General features: G+C 38.4%; 1 protein-coding gene across 3 annotated transcripts in view; it reads left to right on the plus strand.

Annotated features, from left to right (window-relative positions):
- STAT4 (signal transducer and activator of transcription 4) overlaps positions 1-23,660 on the plus strand; it is a 43,107-nt gene extending 19,447 nt beyond the window's left edge. Inside the window, exons 5-23 of one of the 3 annotated variants that reach the window (XM_014954759.1) lie at positions 940-1,018; positions 2,633-2,718; positions 3,629-3,780; positions 5,349-5,507; positions 6,400-6,492; positions 7,323-7,382; positions 8,765-8,782; positions 8,862-8,955; positions 9,755-9,799; positions 13,031-13,114; positions 13,383-13,481; positions 14,705-14,840; positions 15,936-15,988; positions 16,791-16,885; positions 17,343-17,479; positions 17,878-18,069; positions 19,223-19,289; positions 19,764-19,872; positions 22,018-23,660. In XM_014954759.1, the coding sequence (XP_014810245.1) occupies positions 940-1,018; positions 2,633-2,718; positions 3,629-3,780; positions 5,349-5,507; positions 6,400-6,492; positions 7,323-7,382; positions 8,765-8,782; positions 8,862-8,955; positions 9,755-9,799; positions 13,031-13,114; positions 13,383-13,481; positions 14,705-14,840; positions 15,936-15,988; positions 16,791-16,885; positions 17,343-17,479; positions 17,878-18,069; positions 19,223-19,289; positions 19,764-19,872; positions 22,018-22,044 (1,785 nt within the window). In that variant the 3' untranslated portion in view covers positions 22,045-23,660. Of the gene's footprint in view, positions 1-939; positions 1,019-2,632; positions 2,719-3,628; positions 3,781-5,348; positions 5,508-6,399; positions 6,493-7,322; positions 7,383-8,764; positions 8,783-8,861; positions 8,956-9,754; positions 9,800-13,030; positions 13,115-13,382; positions 13,482-14,704; positions 14,841-15,935; positions 15,989-16,790; positions 16,886-17,342; positions 17,480-17,877; positions 18,070-19,222; positions 19,290-19,763 lie in introns of all 3 variants that reach the window. The other 2 variants (XM_014954758.1, XM_014954760.1) reach the window with 2 other exon arrangements.

The raw sequence follows: 23,660 nt of genomic DNA on the forward strand, positions 1-23,660 counted from the left end.
GTGGGTAATGAAGTTGAATGTGGAAATCAGTGAGTTCCTTGTGTGTGTAATTTCATACCTTACAAATATAATTTAAAAGTTTAGCCTCCGAACTAAAAAGGAAACCAAACTGGCTAATTCTGTGTGTCCTAATTTAGCAAACGAGTGTAGGTATTCTCACAGACACTTATAGTGCATATCTCAGGAAACCAAAAAGAATTGTTTATGAGTTGTTGGCAGAATCGAGGCTTCCTATACACAGCACAGAAACAGACCGTTGAAGTAAAACAGATGATTTGCTACAGTTTTATTTTCCTTCTTTTGTTGTGCCTTTTTTTGAATTACCATTGTTTGGTTACTAGAAAACACCTTCTAAAATTTTTGTGGTACATATGAAAGCAAAGCTTTGCAAAAAGCCAAAGCAGCAAAAATGTTTATTTTCATTACCCAAATTCTTACGTAATTATCTAAATAAAGTCTCTGGGCTCTGCTCCTGTCTTTGGCTCCACTCATCTTGGCTTTGCATATTCCATTCCAATTCCCATTGAAGTCAATGAAAAATTATCCATTTGCCCTGCTTTAAAGTTCCAAGAAGCGAGTTATATTATTGGCGTAACAATTTCAACTTAGCTCAGGCTAAATGCAAGCATTCCTACTTTCCACTACATCATTGAACTAGTAAACAAGAAGTGGTTAAGCTCTATCAGCTGTGGGAGAGAGGATAATAACTGGCTTTCTGAACAACTGAAATAAATCTGTAGTTATAAATGTGCATTTTAAAATATATTGTCTTTTTTAAAATTTGCAAGTTAGTAAACCAGAGTTCCCAGAACTGCTTAGGGATTTTCCAATGATAGGAAAGGGAAATACTACATTATGCATTTGTCCATTACCAAACAAATTTGTTTTTATGTCACTGTGAACACTCAAATAATTTTACTTTTTTTTCCCCTGGGAAAGATGACTGACCAAGATGTCAAATACTTGGAAGACTTGCAAGAGGAATTTGACTTCAGGTATAAAACAATACAAAGCTTAGGTAAGAGTTTTTATAATAATTTTTAGATTCTCTAGGCAATGGCTGATTGTACAGCTAGACCACAGTATCAGATTTTTTTTGTGCATTACCCAGATAATATATGTAAACACAAAAAAAATGGATTTTTAGTTTATATAAAGTTATAGTCTTGGAACATAACGACTCTTTTGGGGTTGAGAGGGTAGACAGGATCTCGTTGAGCAAGTATAGTTATTTTCTGTAGATAATATGCATAAAGGCATGAAAAGTAGTAATTTTCTTAATTTAAAGAACCTATTTTTCAATTTCCTCACCTTTCATGTGGCCCTTTCCTTGGCAGGGCCAAGGATATGGAAGAGCCTGTTATTTCCCCAGAGGAGAGTTGTAAAAAACTGATTTTTTTAGCCTCTAACTTGGCTTTCTGTTCTTTTTTGACCACAGTGGTGATAACCAGCTGGTAAGCACTCTGAATGCATGTTTGACCAGCCTGTGATGGTTGAGATCTGCACACGGCAGCAGTCCTTGCATGATCTTTTTCAGAAAAGAAACTGAGGTCCACTTGTGTCTGCTCAGATATCTTCATATTATCTCCCATTGAACATGCAAAGATATTGGGCTTGAAATGTCTGAATTCTTACGCATGTCAATCCTGTATGTTTAAGGTTGGATATGGCCAGGTAATCAGAAGAGATGACATTGCCATGGTTTAATGAGTTGTTAATCAGCAGGCCAATCATAATTATTGACCACACAGATGACCAAAGCCTGCCTCACTTGCAAAATAAAACACGCTTACATAAATTACTTTCAGGGCTTAAAATTTCACTGTGTCAACAAGTGCTCTCCACCAGCATGGCCAGCTTGCAGCACCTCACACTGTGTGAGCAATTGCTGTGGCTGAGCTGACAATCAGTTGCTTGTCTGCCTCTATTGAAACATCTGCCCTAACGTAATGGGAAGACGTCAATCCAGAGCTTAGCAGAGACACAGTTGGCACCAATTTCTTTTTTGAAGGCAGCATGAAAGATGCAAGAAGAGCTACAGGTAGGGGAAGGTGAAGGTGGGGGAAAGAGCTCGGGGAAGCCTGAAATTAATGCATGCTCCAGAGAAGGAAAAAAAGTTGAAGAGAGGGGGGAAATACGCAGTAATCAGTAATCCTGGCTGCTGAAATCCCCACAGCGATGAACGCTTTATCTCTGTTTCAAATGCCTAACCTCCATTCTCTCAGCCAGACTCATAATTCACATCCAAAGAGCTTTAGCCTAACTGCTGACACCACAAGCATATTTCAGTAGTGCACAAATCAGTCATTGATCCAAACCAGATGTAGAGAATGCACATGACTATGCACATGAATAAGAAATTTATAGATTCTAGGTATCATCTCTATGTTTTCTATCTTTTCCTGTTCCACAAACACATCTAAAGAGTGAAGTCATAAAACCTTATCTTAAATTTGTACTAAAGTTAGTCCATTCAAATAAAACACACTATTACATAACCTCCAGCCGCCTGCAGTTCACTTTTCGGTAGTTCACGCTGCAGTCTGGTCGTGGTTTTTTCCCCTTCCTCCCCTTATAAACACGCACATGTACCCACACAGGCATTTATACCGACTTTCTCATTCCCCTGCAGAGCAGAGCGACAAAAACAGCGCCCTCATTAAACAGGAAATGTTGGCGTTGCAGGCGATGCTCAACACTTTAGACTACAAGAGAAAGGTTAGTGACATGTTTTGGCATTTGTGGTTCGTTTGCTTTCTTTCTCCCCTTATTCCCACATCGAATACTCAAATGCGTGTGCGTGGATTTCTTAACTCTCTTCTCAGAAGAACAGGCAAATAACAGCAGTTACAAATTGGCAAAAGGTTTTGGGTGGGTGCAGGTGATTTTGTTAAGAAATTGGTGATTAAGTAATGCCTCAATCAAGGATATGGTTCTGCACGCCTTAGTAGGGAGGTGAGGGCATCACTTCACAGAACCTCTTACGTACTGTACGAAATGGGTAACTTAGTTGGCAATATATACCCTTTACAGTAAGCAAAAAGTGTTCAAAGTAAATGTAATCTAATAATTGCAAAAAAACCCCAAACCAAACCAACCACACAAAAAACTCAAAAAACCCACCAATGGTACCTCGCTCTGCTCAGTGACTGAAACTTGCAAGTATGGCAAATATTCCCTGACCACTTCTTTGCTAGCACAGAAAACAGTACATTTAGGCAATTTGTTTGAGTCCCTGTACTTTTCACAGCTAAAAGCAAGGAAGCAAGCAAAAAACCCCAGAGCACTGGATATGATACAAAACAAAAGGAGGACTTCTTGACCTTGACAGTACTTGTAAATGTCAACTTCTTGGAGGTGTTATGCCCACAAAGAATGCAACAATCCTCCTTCCCACCCCCAAACCCAGAAGCTTTACTGAGGAGGGGTTCATAGAGATTTAGGATTAGTTTCAAGTACAACGGGTGACCGGTCCAATCACCTCTAAATTATAGAGACTACAGCGAAGGGGCTAAATACAGTTACTTTCAAAGTAACTGAAAGAAATGTAATTAGCACTTTTATGATAATCGCTGAATTTTGTGGCTGTTCCCCGTGGTCAGTTTGTGACATCTTTCCTATTTTACAGGAAGTGCTCAGTAAAATAGGGCGTGTGATTCATGAAATCGATATGCTTATGAGCAACATGCTGACTGAAGAGCTGCTGGACTGGAAGAGACGGCAGCAGATTGCCTGCATTGGGGGTCCTCTCCATGGTGGGCTTGATCAGCTCCAGAACTGGTAAACTTGCCTTGAGCTTGTATTTCCACTGAAAACCACAGGAAGTCTGCTGCACATGAAATGATCTTTCCTTTAGATCAGTTACCTTGCAACAGCAGCAAATTAATTAGCAGCTAAGCAAGTAAATAACAAAAATACAATTTGTTTTGGTGGGCAACATTTGCTGTTCAGAATTAATAATGTAACAGTAAACTGCTGAGCCCGAGCCATGGCAGTGGCTCATTTTTTTGGTTTGTCAGTTGTTCCAGATACATGATACGTACCCTCTCGGGAGTTTTGCTTGAGTAAGAACCGTGCTGACCGAGTTTGTCACTGAGGACAGTGGGAGTTTTGTCTAGGCAGGAGTCGGGTAGACACTTTATGCTTTGACTCACTAGGTACATCACCCCTCCAGATTTCAAACTACACAGGAATTGAATGGCAGTAGTCTCTGTGGTGGTAACTCTAACGGTGATTACAAATTAAAAAAAAAAAAATCTAAAAAGCATTATATTTAAAAAGATAATGCAGCCAGAGAATGTCAATGTCCTGATCATTTCTCTCCCATCAAACTTCTCTTCTGGAGAAAATGAAGTAAAGAATAAGAATTAAAAAGGAGGGAAAACAACCAAGAACCTTTTTAGATTTAAGGGGAAAGTAGTGTTTGCCTTTTTTCTTTTTTTTCCACTGAAGTATTTTTTTTTTCCCCAAGGGAGACGTTAAAAATAGCTAAAAGATGTGATTTTATGCACACGTACCCTATTAAACTGCTAGCAAATGTGTTTGGATTTCATTTTCCTTATTTTTTTTACATTTCTGAGAAATACCATTCCTCAGTCTTTGTAACTTTATTTTATATAAATATTAACCAACTTGGTCTCTTGCTTAACGAACTTGATCTCTTTCTATGACCATGTGACCCGCTTTCTCGATGCGGGGAAGGCTGTGGATGTTGTCTACCTGGACTTTGGTAAGGCCTTTGACCCCGTCCCCCATGGCGTTCTCCTGGAGAAACTGGCGAATCATGGCATACAGAAGTATACCCTTCACTGGATAAAAAACTGGCTGGGTGGCTGTGCCCAGTGAGTTGTGATTAATGGGGTGAAATCCAGTTGGCAGCCGGTCACCAATAGTGTCCCTCAGGGCTCAGTTTTGTGGTGGTTGTTTTAAGGTTGGACTCAATCTCCGAGGTCCCTTCCAACCATGGTGATTCTGTGTGATTATTCTTTTAAAGAGTACATTTTGCAAAACCACTAAGCTGTAGGAAAGAACTAAAATTGGCACAAGTGTTGTGCATGTAAAACATCAGATCTGTGTAAATATTTCTTCTAAATTATCACAGGCAGCGTTGCGTTGCTATTGGTGAGGCCCATTGCAAAAATATTTATCTCTAAAAATAAAGTAGGAAATTTTGCCTGATGTATTTATATACTCCTGTAAACAAAAGATGAAGGCACGAGTTTGGATAAAGCTAGAAAGCACCAATCGGTGCTGATTCTGATATCCCTAAGCCAGAACTTCAGTAGCCATTTTCTTTTAAGCAGCCGTTTACGTGAAAGATTGCAAACTAATCTTTTGTCTTGCTGTAGCTTTACGCTGTTGGCAGAGAGTCTTTTTCAAGTTAGAAGGCAACTAGAAAAATTGGAGGAGCTGTTGACCAGGCTAACTTACGATGGGGATCCTATCCCAGTGCAAAGACCTCAGCTGCTGGAAAAAGTCAACTTTCTGCTCTACAATCTTTTCCGGAAGTGCGTAAGCCATTGTCAATGTACATAACTTTGCTTGAACTGCCACAAATTTATTGGCAACAATGAGACCATGTTGTTAAGAAGAAAAAAAAAAAAAAAAACCAAAATGTTTGAGTCTCTGAGGATCTTAAAGACTGAGTTTCCAATATTAGAAGTATGTACAGCTGTCACCAAAATTCCAGAAGTTGAAGGCACCAGGCAGCTTCTCACATATAGTAGTTAAGGGTTTGTGGTCAAGTTCTGACTCTAGGGGAACACAAAAAATCCACTTATTTCAGTAGGAGTCATAGACATACTGCTGAGAAAAGGTTGTGGGTTTGGGGTTTTGTTTGGGTTTTTTTTTTTTTTTAAGTAAAGTGGCAGGTGCTAATTTGTTCTTTGTTCTTCCTCTTCCCCACCAACACATTCTGTTAATATATAAAATATTATCATCTTCCTTTTGCCTTTTGTACTGGCTATATGAGAGATATACCACAAGTGACTATCTGAAAGCAAAACATGGTCAGGTTTTTTTCTGTAAAAAAAAATTTGAAAAGATAAAATGATTGTTTAATTTCATTGAAGCCAGGCACAGTGTATTTTCACACCGTTTTATGGTTCTGATAAAAGTCTTGCTCTTTCAGACTTCTATCAGCCTGGAATTTTAGGACTATGGAATTCATTTTGGTTTGATTTTTAATGTATTCCAAATATCTGTCTCTAACTTACAGTAAGTTAGACCACTGGATGATTTTGAGAACTGAGAGTTGGAATACATACCTGACACTTCAGCTTCTGTAGAGGAATAAGTCTCTAAGAGATACCAGCATTTTTTTCCTCCCCCCCGCCCCAATACAGCTGTTTGTTTATGCATGTTCCTAACAATCTGCTTGTTTCACTTCTTTTCACACAGTTCCTTCGTGGTTGAAAGGCAGCCCTGCATGCCAACACATCCCCAGAGGCCAATGGTTCTTAAAACGTTAATACAGTTCACTGTTAAATTAAGGTAAGGGAAGGAAATCCGATATAAAGTCCTTCATTTGTGTACTACATTTTATCCTAGAAGCAATCTAGAAAGCAAAGCAGACCAACTTAAGGCAGAGATCCTTTTGACTCCAGGGACACTTTCTAGAATGGGGATAGAAAGGCCAAAGAATCTGTAACTCATAATAAGTGGCAATAAAGAGTAAATCAGCGTGAGGAAGAAAGGCAGATCATGCCCAAAAGTCAGCACCTTTAGGGCCCTATATCCATTGAATTCTTGTTTTAATGACTGCAAACTGACTAAATAACAATCCACATTGTACAAGCCAACACAGAATACTCAGAGGCACTTTTGCAGGTAGGAAAGTAAACATCTGCATTTTGGGGGGCTCTGGTGAATCAATGAAAAGTTATTTCTCTCCCCCTAGCTCCTTGCCTGACTATGAAAAAAGCAAATACTGGAGAGGAACTCTCCTCTCAGTTCCACCTTGGAGCAAAAAGAAGGCATGGAGGGTTGAGGGGTGTGGAAAGTACGCATACATCTGTGGTGTGATCACAGATTATTGAAATCCATCTCTTAATTAGTACTTTGTTCTCTCTCTAGCCATTCCCTCAAACCCATACTACCTTTTCCACATACTTGCAGGGAGGGTGGAACACCTGCCACTGGGACAGCCCAGCTCCTCTTTCTGAGTATACAACCCTGTACATCATGATATAGTTCTAGATACCTAATCTTTTCTTCAGGTTATAATAATTTCAGATACTTTAGTGTAGAGCTACTGTTCTCTAGCATATTCGGGTGAGAAATTTATTCTGTTAACATTAACTTTCACATTTTCTGTTTTGAAGGTTGCTAATTAAATTACCGGAGCTGAACTACCAGATCAGAGTGAAAGCAACTATTGACAAGTAAGAAACTTTAAAGTGAAGATATTCTCTCTCTCCCTACAGAGACAACACATTTTTTTCAATTGCTACCCTATGTGATTTAGAAGTTGCTCTAAAAGGAAAATGAGGAAAACAAAACAAAACAGTTAAAACATCAGGGTAATGCTTTTTGTTTTTTAATGTGGAAGATTTCTTTGTCTTTTTAGAAAAAAAAACCAAACAAAAAACCAAAAGCTACTATTGCTATTTTCAAATTGGAGGGAAGAAGTCCATTTAGGATTTGTTTCAAAACTTAGATAAAATTCATTTTGAAATAGTTAGCATCAGGCAAAAACTTTAAAGCAAACTGTACTGCATTTATGGGGTAAGTGGTATTTCAAAGCTAACTATCTCTGCTGGCATTAATGGGCCTAGTACCTTCAGTGCAGCTGCTCCAAGTACTACATGAAGTTTGTGCTTAAAAAGCTAGTGCTGTAATTAGTAACTAGGGCAGCTTACAGAGTTTTAGCCCTGCCTGAAATGAAAACTGCTCCATAAATTCTTCCTTTCTAGGGTGTTTGGTTCTCTTTTGTGTTCCCATTATTTTTAGAGCAGTCCCAAATGAGCAGGATCCCCTGCTTCTTTGGTTAATTATGATTTATTGAGCAAAAAGTGTCTCAGAGCCTGTCTATACTACATTTGTGAAAACAGTGTTAATGCTGCCTGGAGTATTTCTATTTGAGTTGATGCGTCTTCTCTCAGCAAGACGTATTATTTTGAGCAATAGCCAGTACTGTAGAGCAAACTTGGTTACACATAGGTCAGGGCACCCTAGCACAATAAAATATGGGGCAGAAAACTTGCTGTCAAGGTATGATTTAAAAATTGGCAAAGGTGATCCAAGCCCTCCTCGCTCCCCAGCCACAGGCTACCTCCTTTCTTCTGGCTCTCCTAAAAAACGCCCTGACCATGTGGACATAGATGATGGCCCAAAAGAAGGAAGGAAAAAAGCACATGGTGGGGAAAGAGCAGGAGAGAAGGCAGGACTGTTCCTCTCGAAAGCTGTGTACTGTCTGATTTGTTGCTGGGCACGTTTCCCCAGTCCACCATGAGCTACCTACACAGGCTCGCATTGTCCCACAACACAGGCAATTAGTACTGCAGCTTTGAATACACACATAGCATTCCAATGTCAGGAGAAAAGCTAGGTAAAATACACTACTTGCATCTGGCCAGATGCAAACGTCTAACCGGACAGTACAAATCTCAATGCTTTAGTTTAAAAATTGCAGTTGTATTGGTAAAACAAATTAGCTTTGACAAGGCAAGAGCTATCATCTCAAGATATGTTTCTCAGCACAAGTTATGGCTCACACATTTACTGATGTACAATGTGTCCTCCCCCTGCCCCTCTTCTATTTCAGGAATGTTTCAACAGTAAGGTAAGAAAATAAGATATCCTATTTCTTAAATGATCTGACGCAATATTATTTACATACGTAAGTGTAATGTCCCCCATAGTAATCGTAGATTCGTTCTGTGTGGAACACATGTGAAAGCAATGAACATGGATGAATCCGCAAACGGAAGCCTGTCAGTGGAATTTCGTCATTTGGTGAGTTTGACTGCTTTTTCCCTCTGATAAAGAAATAAAAGATTCTTTAAAAGCTGTGAAGAACTATGTTACTGTCAAGTCTATGCTCATTTTCTTTTTTCTTATACAGAAAGTTGAATCCTAGAACCTCTTTATCCCATTCCATACTTTATCCATTCCATAAAGTAAGGCTATATATTTTCACCCAAATGACAAAGAAAATCCTAAATAATGCCAGAAAATGAAAAGACTAATCATACTGAATTATACAGCTTCTCAGAAACTGACTTTTGTTAAAAAAGCCAACCTAACAAAACAAAAAACCAAAGCCAAACCACACCACCATTATCTCAGGGAAACGTATAATTGAATGCATTAGATTTGCTTGAAATTACTGGCTGTGATAGCTGTCTTTTGAAAGACTCTAGTACTGCTTCTGTAACTTCTCTTTGTCATGCTTTCTGACTAGACTCCCTCACCTGTGGTATTTTTTTGGCTTGACAACACCTGCAGTGCATTGATGTAGCTTTGCAAAAAGGAGATGGAGATTGATGGTCTTTAGTGCTTTTTTGTATTCCACAAAGCACCCTAATTAACACTTCGTTACTTTAACTTAGTTTCTTAAAAAATTCTTTTAAAATTTCAAAAGACTATTCACTGAATAGATTTTTCAAGGCATAGTGTCAGTCTTCATTACACCATATTTGTATATTGTAAATAAAAAATTATTATACTAAGAACATCATGGTTACAAATGATGTTCTTTATACGTTCTGTCTATAGTTCCTTTAGCACATAAATATTGTTTTGCTTTATACAGCAACCCAAAGAAATGAAATCAAGTGCTGGAAGCAAAGGAAATGAGGTTTGTATATTTATTTTACATCTTATTTTTTATTATTCTCACAAGTATTTCAGATTGGATTTTATTTAAACCAAAGAGCAACCATATGCTGTTAGAGTTTAAAATATACATTACTCTTATAATAAGTATGGGACCCAATTATCATATATACTATAATGAGAACTTTTCAGATCTACACTTAGAAATTTTAATTGCATGCCTTAAATTTGTATATCAAAAAAGTTGCAACAGAATGTAGGAAGTATTAATGTAAATTTATGCATTCCTCTTTAAGGCTGCCTTTTTGGTCATTTACATTTTGAAAAAATAAGCTTCTTTGGGGGGTGGGGGTGGGGTGTTGAAACAATTTTTCCTAAAGGAACGGTTTTTTAAATATATGTTCCGTTGGCAAAGTTTACAGTTGAGGTAAGGGTATTAATACATTTGCATCAAAGAATTCTGCTGGCCTCACCCAGGACCAAAAGCTGCTCAGTTTACCAATGGCCGCCTGAATCTGGTGGTAGGTGTCCCTCTTGTGGTGACACTGTGCCATGACACGTTAGCATCAACAAGCCAGCAAGTCCTTTGCAGTACCCAGGTTTCAGAGACACGCACATACCACCTGGCACGCAAGGTGAAAAGGTATTGCAAGTGCTCGCTTCCTAGCAGAGGAGTTTAAAATCCCTACGTTCTTGCTGTGCAGGGAATAGAAATCAGAAGTATTAACATTGGCACTAATCCACGCCTAGAACACCATGCCTCTGGATCCGTCTGTATTGCAGGGTGCTCCTTCCATTCCTCCTCCAGCACACCTCACATGGATCATAGAATGGTTTGGGTTGGAAGGGACCTTAAAGATCATCGAGTTCCAACCCCCCCTGCCATGGGCAGGGACACCTCCCACTAGAGCAGGTTGCTCAAAGCCCCATCCAGCCTGGTCCTGAACACCTTCAGGATGCCAGGGGCATCCACAACTTCTCGGGGCAACCTGTTCCAGTGTCTCACCACCCTCACTGTAAAGAATTTCTTCCTGGTATCTAACCTAAATCTTGCCTCTTTCAGTTTAAAAGCATTAGCCCTCGACCTCTAGGGGTGGCCATGGACCATCACTATGAATTTAGCATTGCTCTTTAACAGCAAAACCTGCAGGTAAATCTCTGACTGAAGCAAGAGTCAGGGGCTTGCAACCAATGATACAGCCTCTGCCAACACTCCCAGAACAATTAGTGTCTCCCAAGGTAACTGAAGTCATAAGATGCTTCTATGAATGCCATCTACTAACTAAGTGAAATAGGCTCTACTGGTTTAAAGTATCTCCACACCAGCATAACTTTTTTGCATAATAGGAGGACTGAGGGTAAAGTTGTAGTGGCAAGTTTAAAAAAAAAAATATAATAAAAAAAAGTCACTCATCTCACAGCCCAAATAGATGTCATTTTACAAGCACAAAAGTTATTACAAACAGTCTTTAAGTACAAAACAAAGGTGTGATCAGCATGGAGAATTTTAATCAAGAACCTGAAGCTGAAGGTGCTTGTGCATGCTTCACACAGAGTTTCTGAACAGAATAACTTGCAACCTAATTAGCAAGACTGAAACTCAAGGCTCGCCTCCCAGTTACTTTGCTGCTTACAAAGTCATTTGTATCAAGACAAGCAAAGACAAAAATGTAGGTGTAAAAATGTTGGTGCTCTACTTTTGGTAGCATTTTACTCCCACTTCCACACTTTGTGCCTTTCTAACTACATAAAAACATAGGGCTGTGGAGAATTAGGACAGCTGAACTGTGACATGGTTCACTGCTGATTTCCTCAAACTGAGCTTCTCCTTGATCAAATCACAGTCTGAAGTTATTATTAGCATAAGCAAGTTTGGTTTTATATTAACAGCAACTATAATAATTTAAAAACTTGATTTGTTATAGGATATTTAGTAAGCTGAGAGTGCAGTTGTTAAGTACGACTTGCCTCATAAAAAGAAATGTGGGTCTCAGTAATTGAGATTTCTCCTTTCATGTTGATATGCCTTTTTGCCTAGATGATGTCTCCTTGAGAAAATGTTGTTTTTGCAAAATCATAATGAGGGGAGGGAGAAGGGGAGTTTCATCAATCCTTTTCAACTTTGTGTCATCAATACAGGTTGAGCTGGATTGATTCTACCTGTATTAAAACATTTGATGGATGGATATTTCACGTAAAAGCCTTCAACTTTAAGCTGGATTTTCCCTTTGCAAGGCAGATTTATTATTCAGATGCCTGCAGATCTCCTGTGGTATCAATCCCTCGTTTATACAGTATCTTTTATTGCAATGGCCTGTACGTATCCTGGAGGAGGCGCTCCATTGGAAAGATAAGGCCATGAGGCAATTTCCCAAGGAATTGTTTTATTTTACATTGGCTGAAGGTGGAGTATTTCAGTAAAAGGAAGCATTTTGATTTGGGCTTTTTGATTTTGTTTCTTTTTTAAAAAGTCTGACAAACAAATATGTGATGGGGAGGGGAAAAACAACAACAACAACAAAGCAGGAAAAGGACAAACAGATTTTTATACTTTGACATCTGGGGATGGAAATGTATTTCCAGAGATCTGTTTCCCAAGGGGGGGAAGAGATTTGGATCTTTACAGAGCTATGCTGATTTATAATCAAAACAAAATGCTTGTACTAGAAACTTTACTATGACAATCAGATTATTATTTTTCCATCAAATAAAAGCTTGAGTTTTTAATACCAGATTTATTTTGGATTAATGATTTAGGCCTCTACTCATTCAACTAGTACCATACTAACAACAAACCTATGTTCCCCAATCAGGGCGTCCTTGTCATTAAAGCTGTGACTTTTTGTTTTGTTTCTAGTTTGTCTCTCTCCTTGAAGTTTAATATTCCTGTTTAAATTGGAATTGTCAATCAGTAAAGAAATTTTAGGAAAAAAAGAGACACAATAAATAATCTGTTAACTTTGTGTGAAAAAAATTGTCTCCAACAACAATATTGTGTTTAAAAGCACCATTTTAGAAAAAGTTAAAAGCGGAAGTTGAAAGGTTAAAAGTATTGTTTTAACAATGTCAATGTCAATTTAACACTGTTTTTTTCCATCAGAAAAAAACCACCAGACTTCTGGACTAATTTAATGTCAAAGTTTAACAAACAAATTATTTCCTTCACTTCCTTCTTTTCCTGCTTTTCTTATATATTTGATATGTGTAACGTCAGCTGTGCACTCACAGTTTTATAACCTATTTACTCCCTCAGGGCCCTCACATGGTGACCGAGGAACTCCACTCCATCAGTTTTGAAACCCAGGTCTGCCTGTATGGATTGACTATAAATTTGGAAGTGAGTATTCTAGCCAGATTTTCCAGGGCAAGAATGAAAGGCATTTTCCAGCAGCTTATAGAAGAACAACTGTGTTGGGCCAGATCACAGGTCCATCTATCCTAGATGCTAACGTCAGTAGTAACCATAAGCGGACACAGGATTTCCAGAACTTCTGGACAGAAGCGTACAGTTTGGGAAGGAAGGGAGGGCTAAAAAACCAAAGCATAACACAGTGTTAACACTTCCCTCAGCAGCATTTACATACCACATTCATTCTTTCCACCAGACCAGCTCTTTGCCTGTGGTGATGATCTCCAATGTGAGCCAACTACCCAACGCGTGGGCTTCTATTATTTGGTACAATCTGTCAACCAACGATCCTCAGGTAGGTCTTCAGTACGCAAGGACTGACTTTCTGCATTTTCACATTTCTATTATTTGGTTACCAAATATATTCTTTATAAAAAGGCTGTCCCCCCCTCTTAAATTGGCCTGATTTTCTTAGAATATATCCCCCCCTCTTAAATTGGCCTGATTTTCTTCACATATACTGTTACCAACATCATACTTAAATGTTGTTCGCTTTACCTTTTGTTCCCTGTGCAGATATAAAACCACATGCACAGTCAGCCTTTCTTTTTGTAGGCTAAAGTAGTAGTTCTTAAACTAAGGAAATGTGATAGCCTTTCCCCACAATTTTTCTAGTTTGAATTTTTCTTTTTTGGATGCAGTTGGGCAAAACTGTACGTGGTACAAAATAATTCTACCAGTACAATTCAAAACTGTCACAGTAGGTGTATAGGTGGGTCTGTGATATATTTAAAAGCTGCTTTCCCTCATGCATTTTAGGGGAGCTAGCTATGGAGAAGATTCTAAGTGTCAAGTAGCACCTTTTAGTGGCTTTGACCATAGGCAAAAGCAGAATCAGTCTTTCTCAGGCTCCAGCTGGCTCAGCAGATATTTTAGGTTCAGTCACTGTTACTGTATTTGCAGATTGTAGAATAGTGCTGTCAATGGTTCTCAGGCTTTCAGTCAGGGATTAGTGGCAGCCACATAGACATTCACAGGAGAGAAAGGGTAAGATAGTTTACCAGGGAGTGTGCCTCAGAATGAAAGCAGGCCAGCTGGCTTCATTATCACTCCGTGATATTCCAAAGAGTATTCCGCACAGGATGTTCGTTACATATACAGTCCAGAAACTAAAAGAAAAACTAAGATAAACCAAATGATTCAAGAACATGTGGCCATTAGAGTATGTAAAGTTTGGGATTTCTATGCACCACACCTTATAGTGGGAGTATCTACATTTATTGCATAGGCTTTAAGCGTATTTTCACTGTCTTAACGTATGATACCATGAGAAGCACAGCAAGGTATTTCATCATTCAAGATGCACACATAGACTCTCACTCTTTTAAGGTCCATCCCAGTGGACCTTGCTGGGTGGCTGCAGGTGGAAGGGCCAGCAGTCATTTACCGAAGGTATCCCCCACACACACCTCATTTTAAGACTTCTGGATTCTGCTTGAGTACTTGCAGCTTTCTTTTACAGCCTGTAGTGTATTTCATGGTTGCTAACTGTCTAAACAAGCACTAATTCTGTTGCAGAATTTGTCTTTCTTCAACAATCCCCCTGCTGCCACTTTAAGTCAGCTCTTAGAAGTACTGAGCTGGCAATTTTCATCATATGTTGGTCGTGGACTCAATTCTGAGCAGCTCAACATGCTGGCAGAGAAACTTACGGGTAAGATTGTAGAAATAAACAGATTTTATTTGCTTTTAGACTCTTGTATTTGATAGGCACAGGTAATGACTGTGACCATGACCTCTGCTTCCAGAGCTGACTTCAAAAATGCCACAATGACATTTTTTTGCTTTAAAGAAAAGCACACGTCAGCTTATTCTTACCACAAAGTGATTCAACTTCTGAACTTCCAGGCTGCTAAACTGAAGAAAGAGGGCATCAGAGTCACAATGTGATGCTATTTTGTTTCCTTAGCAAGTAATTATCTCATGCATCTGAAATCAAAAGGAAGTATTTTTGCTTGCTTATGGGGTTTGGTTTGGGTTTTGTTTCATTTTAAGTATCTGTCCTTGTGGGTCTGTTTAATTGTGGGACCCATCTTTCACTGGTGACAGCATAGCAAAGAAGCCCTATACCTTCAGCAAGATGAACTATTCAACACTTGAATCTGACTGTCCCCCGGAAGGGAGAGGCCCTAGGGAAAGCTGGCAGAAGAAATATTTATCTGTTTCTGGGAAAGAAACAATTCTAAAATATACTGTGAGCTGAAAGAAACTCCAGGCTGAGGGTGTAACGATACCTCTACTGTTGGGCAAGAACAAAAGCATCTGTCAAAGATGGGGGGGAATCTTTACTTTTGCTGCTTTCAAAGCTGGGAAGCAAAGACTGGTTTCCCTGGATAGCAGTCACTTTTCTGATGGTTTCTCAGAGATTTCTTGCTTAGTTGAAGTAGCAGAGAGTTGTCACTGTAAATCAGCAAGAACCGTAAGGAAGAAAAAAATAAATTGTCTTAAAATATGGGAGCTTAAGGCGGCCAAGAGAATCAACACTTGAGCTAAAAACTGAAACTGAGCATACAGTGTTGCAGAAACAAAGTCCCAGACTACTTTAGGCAAATAGCATCATGTGCTTCCAAAGGATACAGAAAAATTGATCTAAAGCAACTTAGTATGCCCCTCTCAATCCCTCTCCAAGTCTGGATGTACTGTACTACCCCCTGCAACTATATAGCTATCAAACTATATCTATTGCAAAACCTCAGAAAAATAGACTCACCATTTGTCGGTTGGTTTTGTTTTTTTTTTTTTCTCTCAGGCCAACAAGTCAGTTATAACGATTATCAACTATCCTGGGCAAAGTTCTGCAAGGTACGGTTCCAAAAGTAAAACCAGACTCTTGTTTATCTTTATGCCCACATGCACGTCTAACTGTCTCTCTAATGCTACTTAAAAGATTCCCACTTGACATATGTGGGACTTATAGCCCAGCACAATCGCATTCATTGTAAAAATTTCTTTAGGACACTAATATTTAGAGAAGTTTAAAGCTTGGGCTAAGAGATCTGCTGAGTTACATTGCTACAGAGATCAGAAACTACCATTATAGTGTACTGAATATATTTCTGTAAATGATCAATAGATTGTGCTATCAAAGCATGCAATACATTTTTTATAAAGCATACAGTAAATTTTCTCATGTGCTCAGTTGTGACCTAAATTACTTCGAGTTGATCGACACATTCAGTAACTTTGATGGGGAACAGAAAAGTTACTGAGAAAGAAGAGTAAACCCATGTTATTCTTACTAACTACATTATTTAAACACATATAGAAACTTGGAAGGGAATTCTCGTCATCATTTCTCTCAAAAAGTAATTTCATAACCAGGGAGAAACAATAAATGTGATTTTTTTTTTATTTTTTTTTTTAAATGAAGTGCTTACAGTGCATATCTTAAAAATCAACTGGTTTTATGTCAGGCTGAAAGACAGATGTTACTCAAAACAGCAGTTCAAATTTGTCATTCTCGCTTGAATAAACTAGATTATTCCTAACAAACTGAGATAGCCATGTCGTGTGGATGTTGGGTAACAACACTCCCACAATTCTCTTTTCGTGTGTGTTGGTTTTGTTCATGTTTTTTGTTTTGGTTTTTTTCTTTAACCGTTAGGAACATTTGCCTGGGAAGTCTTTTACCTTTTGGGTTTGGCTTGAAGCCATTCTGGACTTAATTAAAAAACACATTCTTCCTCTTTGGATTGACGGGTGAGCAACAAGGAAACAGATGTAGATTTATCTCTCTCTGCTTTGTCTTTTTTGTTTACTAATCTCAGTTTTGGCTATGCAGAAGAAAATTTGCAAAGAGTTTAATACTTCTGTCTCCCTCTTCCCATTTCTAACTTCTTGAAACTTTTGCCAACAGGGAGGACCATTGAATCTCTTAGAAATGCAGGTTTAGATCTGTTTATCAGTTCTGTCAGTGTACGGTCAAGTACTCTGATAAATTTCATCATGCTTCACAGTACTTTGAGCTCAATGCCATACTCCACATGTAACTCACGTGAAGCTTTTGTCGTAGTTTCAAGACCTTATAAAGCTTCTGTAACCAGGCTTTGAACACCTATATAAAGTTTGTATATAAAGTTTGGCCAGATGCATTGCACAGATTGAAATCTGTATTTTTTTTCCAAAAGCAAACTCATGATTTCCTGTTACACTTCAGGTACATAATGGGATTTGTAAGCAAAGAGAAGGAACGAATTTTGCTCAAAGACAAGACACCGGGAACATTTTTGCTAAGGTTTAGTGAAAGCAATCTGGGTGGAATTACCTTTACTTGGGTGGATCAGTTAGAAAATGGTAAGTATAACTTTAAAAAAATAACATAAACCTAAAACTCTGCAATACAGCTGTAACACAGGAATCATGGTTTCTTTGATTTAAAAGTAAAATCGACGCGTACCATGTCTTAGTATGGTTTTGGGCAAGATACAAGTATCACATTTACAGAAACACAAATCGAAACTCTGAAAGTCTACCTTTCAGTTCATTACATTAACTACAAGACTTCACCAGGAGGTGTACCTGCTTACTGCAGGCTTTACATTTGTTTCAATGTGTGCAGAAAGTATAACTCGAAAGATACCAACATTGGTACAAACAGGTAAAACTCACGCCCGTGTACACTCTGAAAGAAAGCCACAAATATGTTCCAACTACCAGTTATCAGCGGCTGCGGTGCCTTTGTATTTTTACAGGAGATGTAACATTTCATTCAGTGGAACCCTATAACAAAGGTCGCTTATCTGCACTGCCTTTTGCCGATATACTGCGTGATTACAAAGTTATTATGGCGGACAACGTTCCTGAAAACCCTCTGAAGTATCTGTATCCAGACATTCCCAAAGATAAGGCCTTTGGCAAACACTACAGCTGTCAGCCAAATGAAGGTTGGGCTCCATTTCTCTATTTACTCTTTCTGCAAAACAGCTGCGAAATCAAGAGCCAATTTAAGGAATGGGGGAGAAGAGGAAGGGAACAGGAAGGGAGGGAACTGCTTTAGCATGTGTCTATCATTTAGACAGCTTCATTTTGTAAATATATCCCAGGTCTTAGAGGCTACATTATAGACAATGACAACAGTATTTAAAAGAAGATAAGAAATAGATCTTAGGGTAGAAAGAGCCAGAAAAAAAAAAAAAAAAGGATTTTTCTGACCGATGCATTACAAAATTCAGTGCTCAGGTATTCAGAGATTAAACTGAAAAGTCATCCTGCCTATCAGCTTCATAATTGTGTTACACTGTAGCATGCTGTGTCTTCAATTTCAAGGAAATTCTGTATTTTCCAAACAGCTTTATTCCAGCAGTATAAACCCTGGCAACTGCACTGGAAAAAACAAAAAGGCTAGACAAGAACAGCTCCAAACACGTTCAGGCCCATACTCTTTCTTGTTCAAGTTACAAGACAGGCCATTTTTAGATCAAACTTGCCTTCTCTCAAAAAAGCCCTCAAAGCCTTGATTTTGTTAAGAGATAATACACACTCTTCTGATCTTTCAGTATAAAAGGTTACAATTCCATTTTATTTCAAATCCCTACACTACCCAAAAATACTTGGAGGCTACAAATGTTTTTCCTCCTCATTTTACTTCCGTGGACTTTGCCTAATGGGCCAGCTCTCTAAAAATTTATGTATATGCTTAATTTCATGTAAAAGACATTGCTGAAGCTGTATCTGTAGAGACAGAGCTCTCAGCAAGCATTTGCGGAATCGAAATCTAGAGGCTCAGAAGTGCCAAGCTTGTATAGTTACAGTATATTTAGTTTTGAAGCCCTAACGAGATCTCTTGCATCAGTTGCTGTATTATATTCTGAGATGACGATTCATGTCAAGGGAGCACAGTCAATTATGTGACTAAGACCTGAACTCAAAGGCTAATCTCAGGAATTCCCCTAATTTTAATGGCTGCTTATTTAAACATAAACAGGCATGTTTCTTTTTTAATATATTATGGTCTGCAGCACTTAAAGCAAATAATCAACTTCAAATAAGTAATAAAAGTACTAGGCAATATTTAATTTCTCTTATATTGACTTTTAGTCTCAAAGCCCTCAGACGGAGGAGGCAAAGGTTATGTTCCTTCTGTGTTTATCCCAGTCTCCAAAATGTAAGTATCCTTACACATGCATTACACTTCAAATATTATTTTTATTAAATTTGCATACTGTTTCAAAGTTTTTTGCAGCTTGCCTTCCCCTGTTCAAATAGTTTGGGATAGCAACACAATGCATGTTTTTATTTGGCCAAGGACTACTAAAGACAAGAAAGAGAAGTAAAGAACTTCACTTCTACAGTGTTTTTCCCATCCAGATGGCAAAACATTTGAAAAAACTGAATGCAGATTTTACAGTACCCTGATCTACTTCTCTTTCACTGACTCCTTTTTCTCTCCAACAGCTGGTGTTACAGGAGTCGTGTTTATCCTCTCTTCCCTCCTACATTTTTAAATGTATACCAGGTTGTTAGCATGTGCTTACAGGGCCACCGGCGAGCACTACTCCACTGTTATGCATCAAGTTGGAGGGATTTAAGTTGGTTTTAAAATTATTTTTGTGGTTTTTGTGTGTGTGTTTTTTTTAAGCTTAAATGATTCTACAGAGCCACACTCTCCATCAGATCTTCTTCCAATGTCTCCAAGCGTTTATGCTGTGCTGAGAGAACACCTGAGTCCCACAGTGATTGAAACTGCCGTACGTTGCAAACTTTTCCATTCACGTTAATACACGGGCAAATGGGAGACGCTGGTTATAAAAAGGCTGCTTGTACAATTATGAAAAAATTAGAGTTCTTTCATCACTTACTGTATTACATTCTGAAATGGTGGTGCAGACTTTTCAGATTCTAAATGGGACAGGACTCTGCAAGCATAGTCGGAAGCACTGTGTTATATGAAATGATCTAACACGCTGGCCAATGAACCATGACTGTCACAATTCAAAGATCCCAGACCTGTTGCACAAACAAAGCCTTTACACTGACAGATACATCACGATTACCCTAATTCTGTAGATAGCACAAAGGACTTGACTTGCTTGGGAAAGCTGCACAAGGAACATAAAAAAGTTCTGATTCAGCAAACTTGCACAACTTTTCAGTGCTGCAAGTTTCTACATGGGGTACCAAAGTGAGAAATTAAAAGTAAACCAAAACATTTTTAGCAAGTAGAACTAATATTCACTAAGTATATAGAAAGAATAGGAAAATACTGTAGCAATGTTCTACTAAAAAATTTTCCTCTTTTGCTTACTGACTAGAAACTGTGTTCTGAACCATTGTGATTTAGAGTACTTTGAGCATTCGTGTGTACTCACTGGGGATTTGTCCAGCAGACTTCTATCAGGAAACACAGCAGTGGTTTGGATTTAACAGCTCAAAAAGAAAACCTCCTTTTTTAATACTAGCTCTTAGTTTTCTGTATGTTCAATGATTTATGATCTTAAAATGGTTATGTATTTAAAAGCCTGTCAACTCCCCTTCAAATGCCACTCTGTAAACACTCCCTCTCACCCCAAACCAGAATAAAGCTAAACTAGAATCCTGATTGTTGATGATTGGAAGTACAGTCAAATTATATATACAAATAGAGGAGTTATTTAATATACACCAAGCTCAAGACCTGTTCAAAAGCAAAATATCTTTTTTTGCTTCTTCACCTTTTCCTCTGATAGTATGCATGACAAAATAGTTCTTCAGCCTATTATTTAAATTTTAGCTGAATAAAAGTTCTGCATTAAAACCTGCCGCACCCGATCTGAGACACGCCCCCACCCATTTGTTCTTTGATATTTATGTACGAAAAGAGTTCTGACCTAAAGTGCATTTGTGAACTACACACACATTGGCATTTCCCAAAGTTTCAGCAGCAAAAAGAATAGTTGGCTTCACTTTTGTTTATCATCAGGCTCCAAACAATTTTGGATTCATTTGGCATGCAGAGTAATTCTCAAACCAGCTCTGTCCAGAGCTTCCAAACCAGCTGTGACCATCACCATCTTCTGGGGTCATAACCGCACAATGTGTTTGGTGATTAACTGGGAGACTCAAATACAAGCATGTTGTGTGTTTTTAAGGAAGTGGTTCAGTGCTGCTAGATGGTAGGTGCATTTCTGGAGGCTCCTACTAGAAGTGTTTTCAAATTCTGCTAGAGATTGGGGGAGAAAATAGTTTTGAAACATTTTTAAAGAACTCCTTCCCTCCTCTTTCCATTCTATTTATCTTGGTAATGGAAAATGAGAACAATATAGGGGGCTTTTCTTTATCATTGCAAATTCACACATCAATCTACCCTGGTGAATAGCTAGCTAAATTCGGAAAGCAGACCATCTGCTTTAATAAAGCAACACTTTTTTCTCCATGAGATGCCAATAAAAGAAGTACTGTGTGAGATGCAGAGAACAAGAGTGAAATGTGCAGCAGGACAAAATATACTGCAATTAAGTAACTCAGTCTTAGGAAGATATACTTTCTGCAGTCTGGCTGAATTCCCTCCTGCTTCCCCCCTCTCCAGATTCCCCTATCCACTGGGAAAACAAGACTCCTGTGAAAACCCTGCTTTACATATCCATAGGCTGCAAGAACTACAAGAGATCATATAAAAATATATATCATTTTTATTGCAACTGTTTACCACATAGTGTTTTATAATGAGCATTGTAATGCCCATTTATAATGAGAATTATAAAGTGGATCCTCAGGTCCTTGCCAGTTTGTGTTACGCTGTCAAAATGACACTACGGGTGCTTTGAGCCAGAGAAGGTTTCAGCTGCAGTTATTTCTGAACGAGCATCAGTAACTTCCATGAGACTAATCTTTTCCTTTTTTGTTTTTATTTCTAGCTGAGTTCTCCTTACTCAACTGAGTGAAGTTCACATACTGGAAAAATTAGTAATTGTGTGAACACTGGACGGGTTAAGGATGCAGTGAATGTTTATCATCTTTGTAAATCATGATCTCCCGTAAAACATTATGATGTTATTTCTTGGGCCTCTTTCTGTTATCGACACCGTGTAAACAAGGACTCTTCTCCCTAGGGATTACAGTGGCCTCCTGCAAGTCAGAATTGCTGTCCTCACTGATAAAAGGCCAAATACTTCCTGGCTTGGAAGTCATTTGACTTCAGTGGGGCCCAGCAGGGATAAATCTTACTTGCAGAATTAACATCCATAGAATTGCTGTAAATATGACAGTATAAAATCAAAATGTTTTGCTTCTGAAAACAGCCTATACGGATAATTAACGATATTAATGTGTTTCGGGAAATTAGGATTTATTATGTTAAATAGTTTCTCTTTAATCATCATCTTGTATACCATTGGTTTAGCTTCTATTTTAAAGCCAAGATTCTCATCCCTCTTGAGTTCAAACGTGCCACAGACGTCCAGGGTTTGCTTGCTTTCCAAACATGAGCTACTTTCAGCATAGATTTTTATCTGCCACCACAGCAGAAGTTGTGGAAGCAAAGGCGGCAAGTCTGGGAAGACAAGAAAGGAAACTGACACAAAACCTGTGGTGTCAAAAAGGCTGCATTCATTTAGCCACTGGAAGAGAGGGTTAGTAAAACTTCCCCCTCTCACAAAATAGTTGCAGGAGTAAATCTATTTGTGCATGAAGCACTCAGATGCTGCAGCAAGGACTATCAGAAAGTCTGCAAAGAAAAAATCCTGATCTGGCAGAGTTTGGATACTATCTGGTAAACACAAACCGGGAAGCACCGTTTTAAAAAAATAGTTACTGAAGACCTGCAGCATTTGCTGACCACTGGGTAATTTGTGCCACATGACAGAATATTGCATGCCTCTCAAAGACTCATTTAGTAAGCAGAATTACTGGGTTTTGTATAAATGGTAAATTGCCTTTTAAAAATATTCTTTTTTTTTTTCTGACAGGCACTGTTTAGTGCTAGGTTTGGGTTGTTTGGGTTTGTTGTTGGGGTTTTTCCCCTATATTATCCCTAAAACCTCTGTTAAGAGAACAATAAACAGGCAATTCCAAGGCCACTGTATTTCATGTATGCAGGCTCGTTCAAGATTTCATTCTTGTCTGCAGAACACACGGTTAAAGCACGCAAAGTTCTTGAAATAGATACAAACACTTGAGCATTTGCGCCTTATATTCTTCTTGATTGGATACATGGGATGAAAACATATCCTCCTTGAATCAGTAAGACCTGGATTTTACTTTCATTTCTCCTTTTTTACTCATGCCTCTCATTCCTACTAATGACATTAGTTGAAAGCAAGTGAATGGGAACAAATAGGGAGATATTTCTGTCATACGTGGGAGTAGATTTAAACAAATGAACGCATCTCTCTCCATTAATCTGAGTGATTTAAAGCAAGTTGCAGATAAGATGTCGTTTTCTCTTGGAAAGCATCATGTATAAATAATTTTCCAAAACAACAAGAGCAATTGTGTATATAGTTTGGTAACATCTGTAATTTATATGACCCCCATGAATAAAAACAGATTTTGGCTTAAA

This window comes from Calidris pugnax, unplaced genomic scaffold, assembly GCF_001431845.1.
Source record: "Calidris pugnax isolate Ruff unplaced genomic scaffold, ASM143184v1 scaffold103, whole genome shotgun sequence".
NCBI lineage: Eukaryota > Metazoa > Chordata > Aves > Charadriiformes > Scolopacidae > Calidris > Calidris pugnax.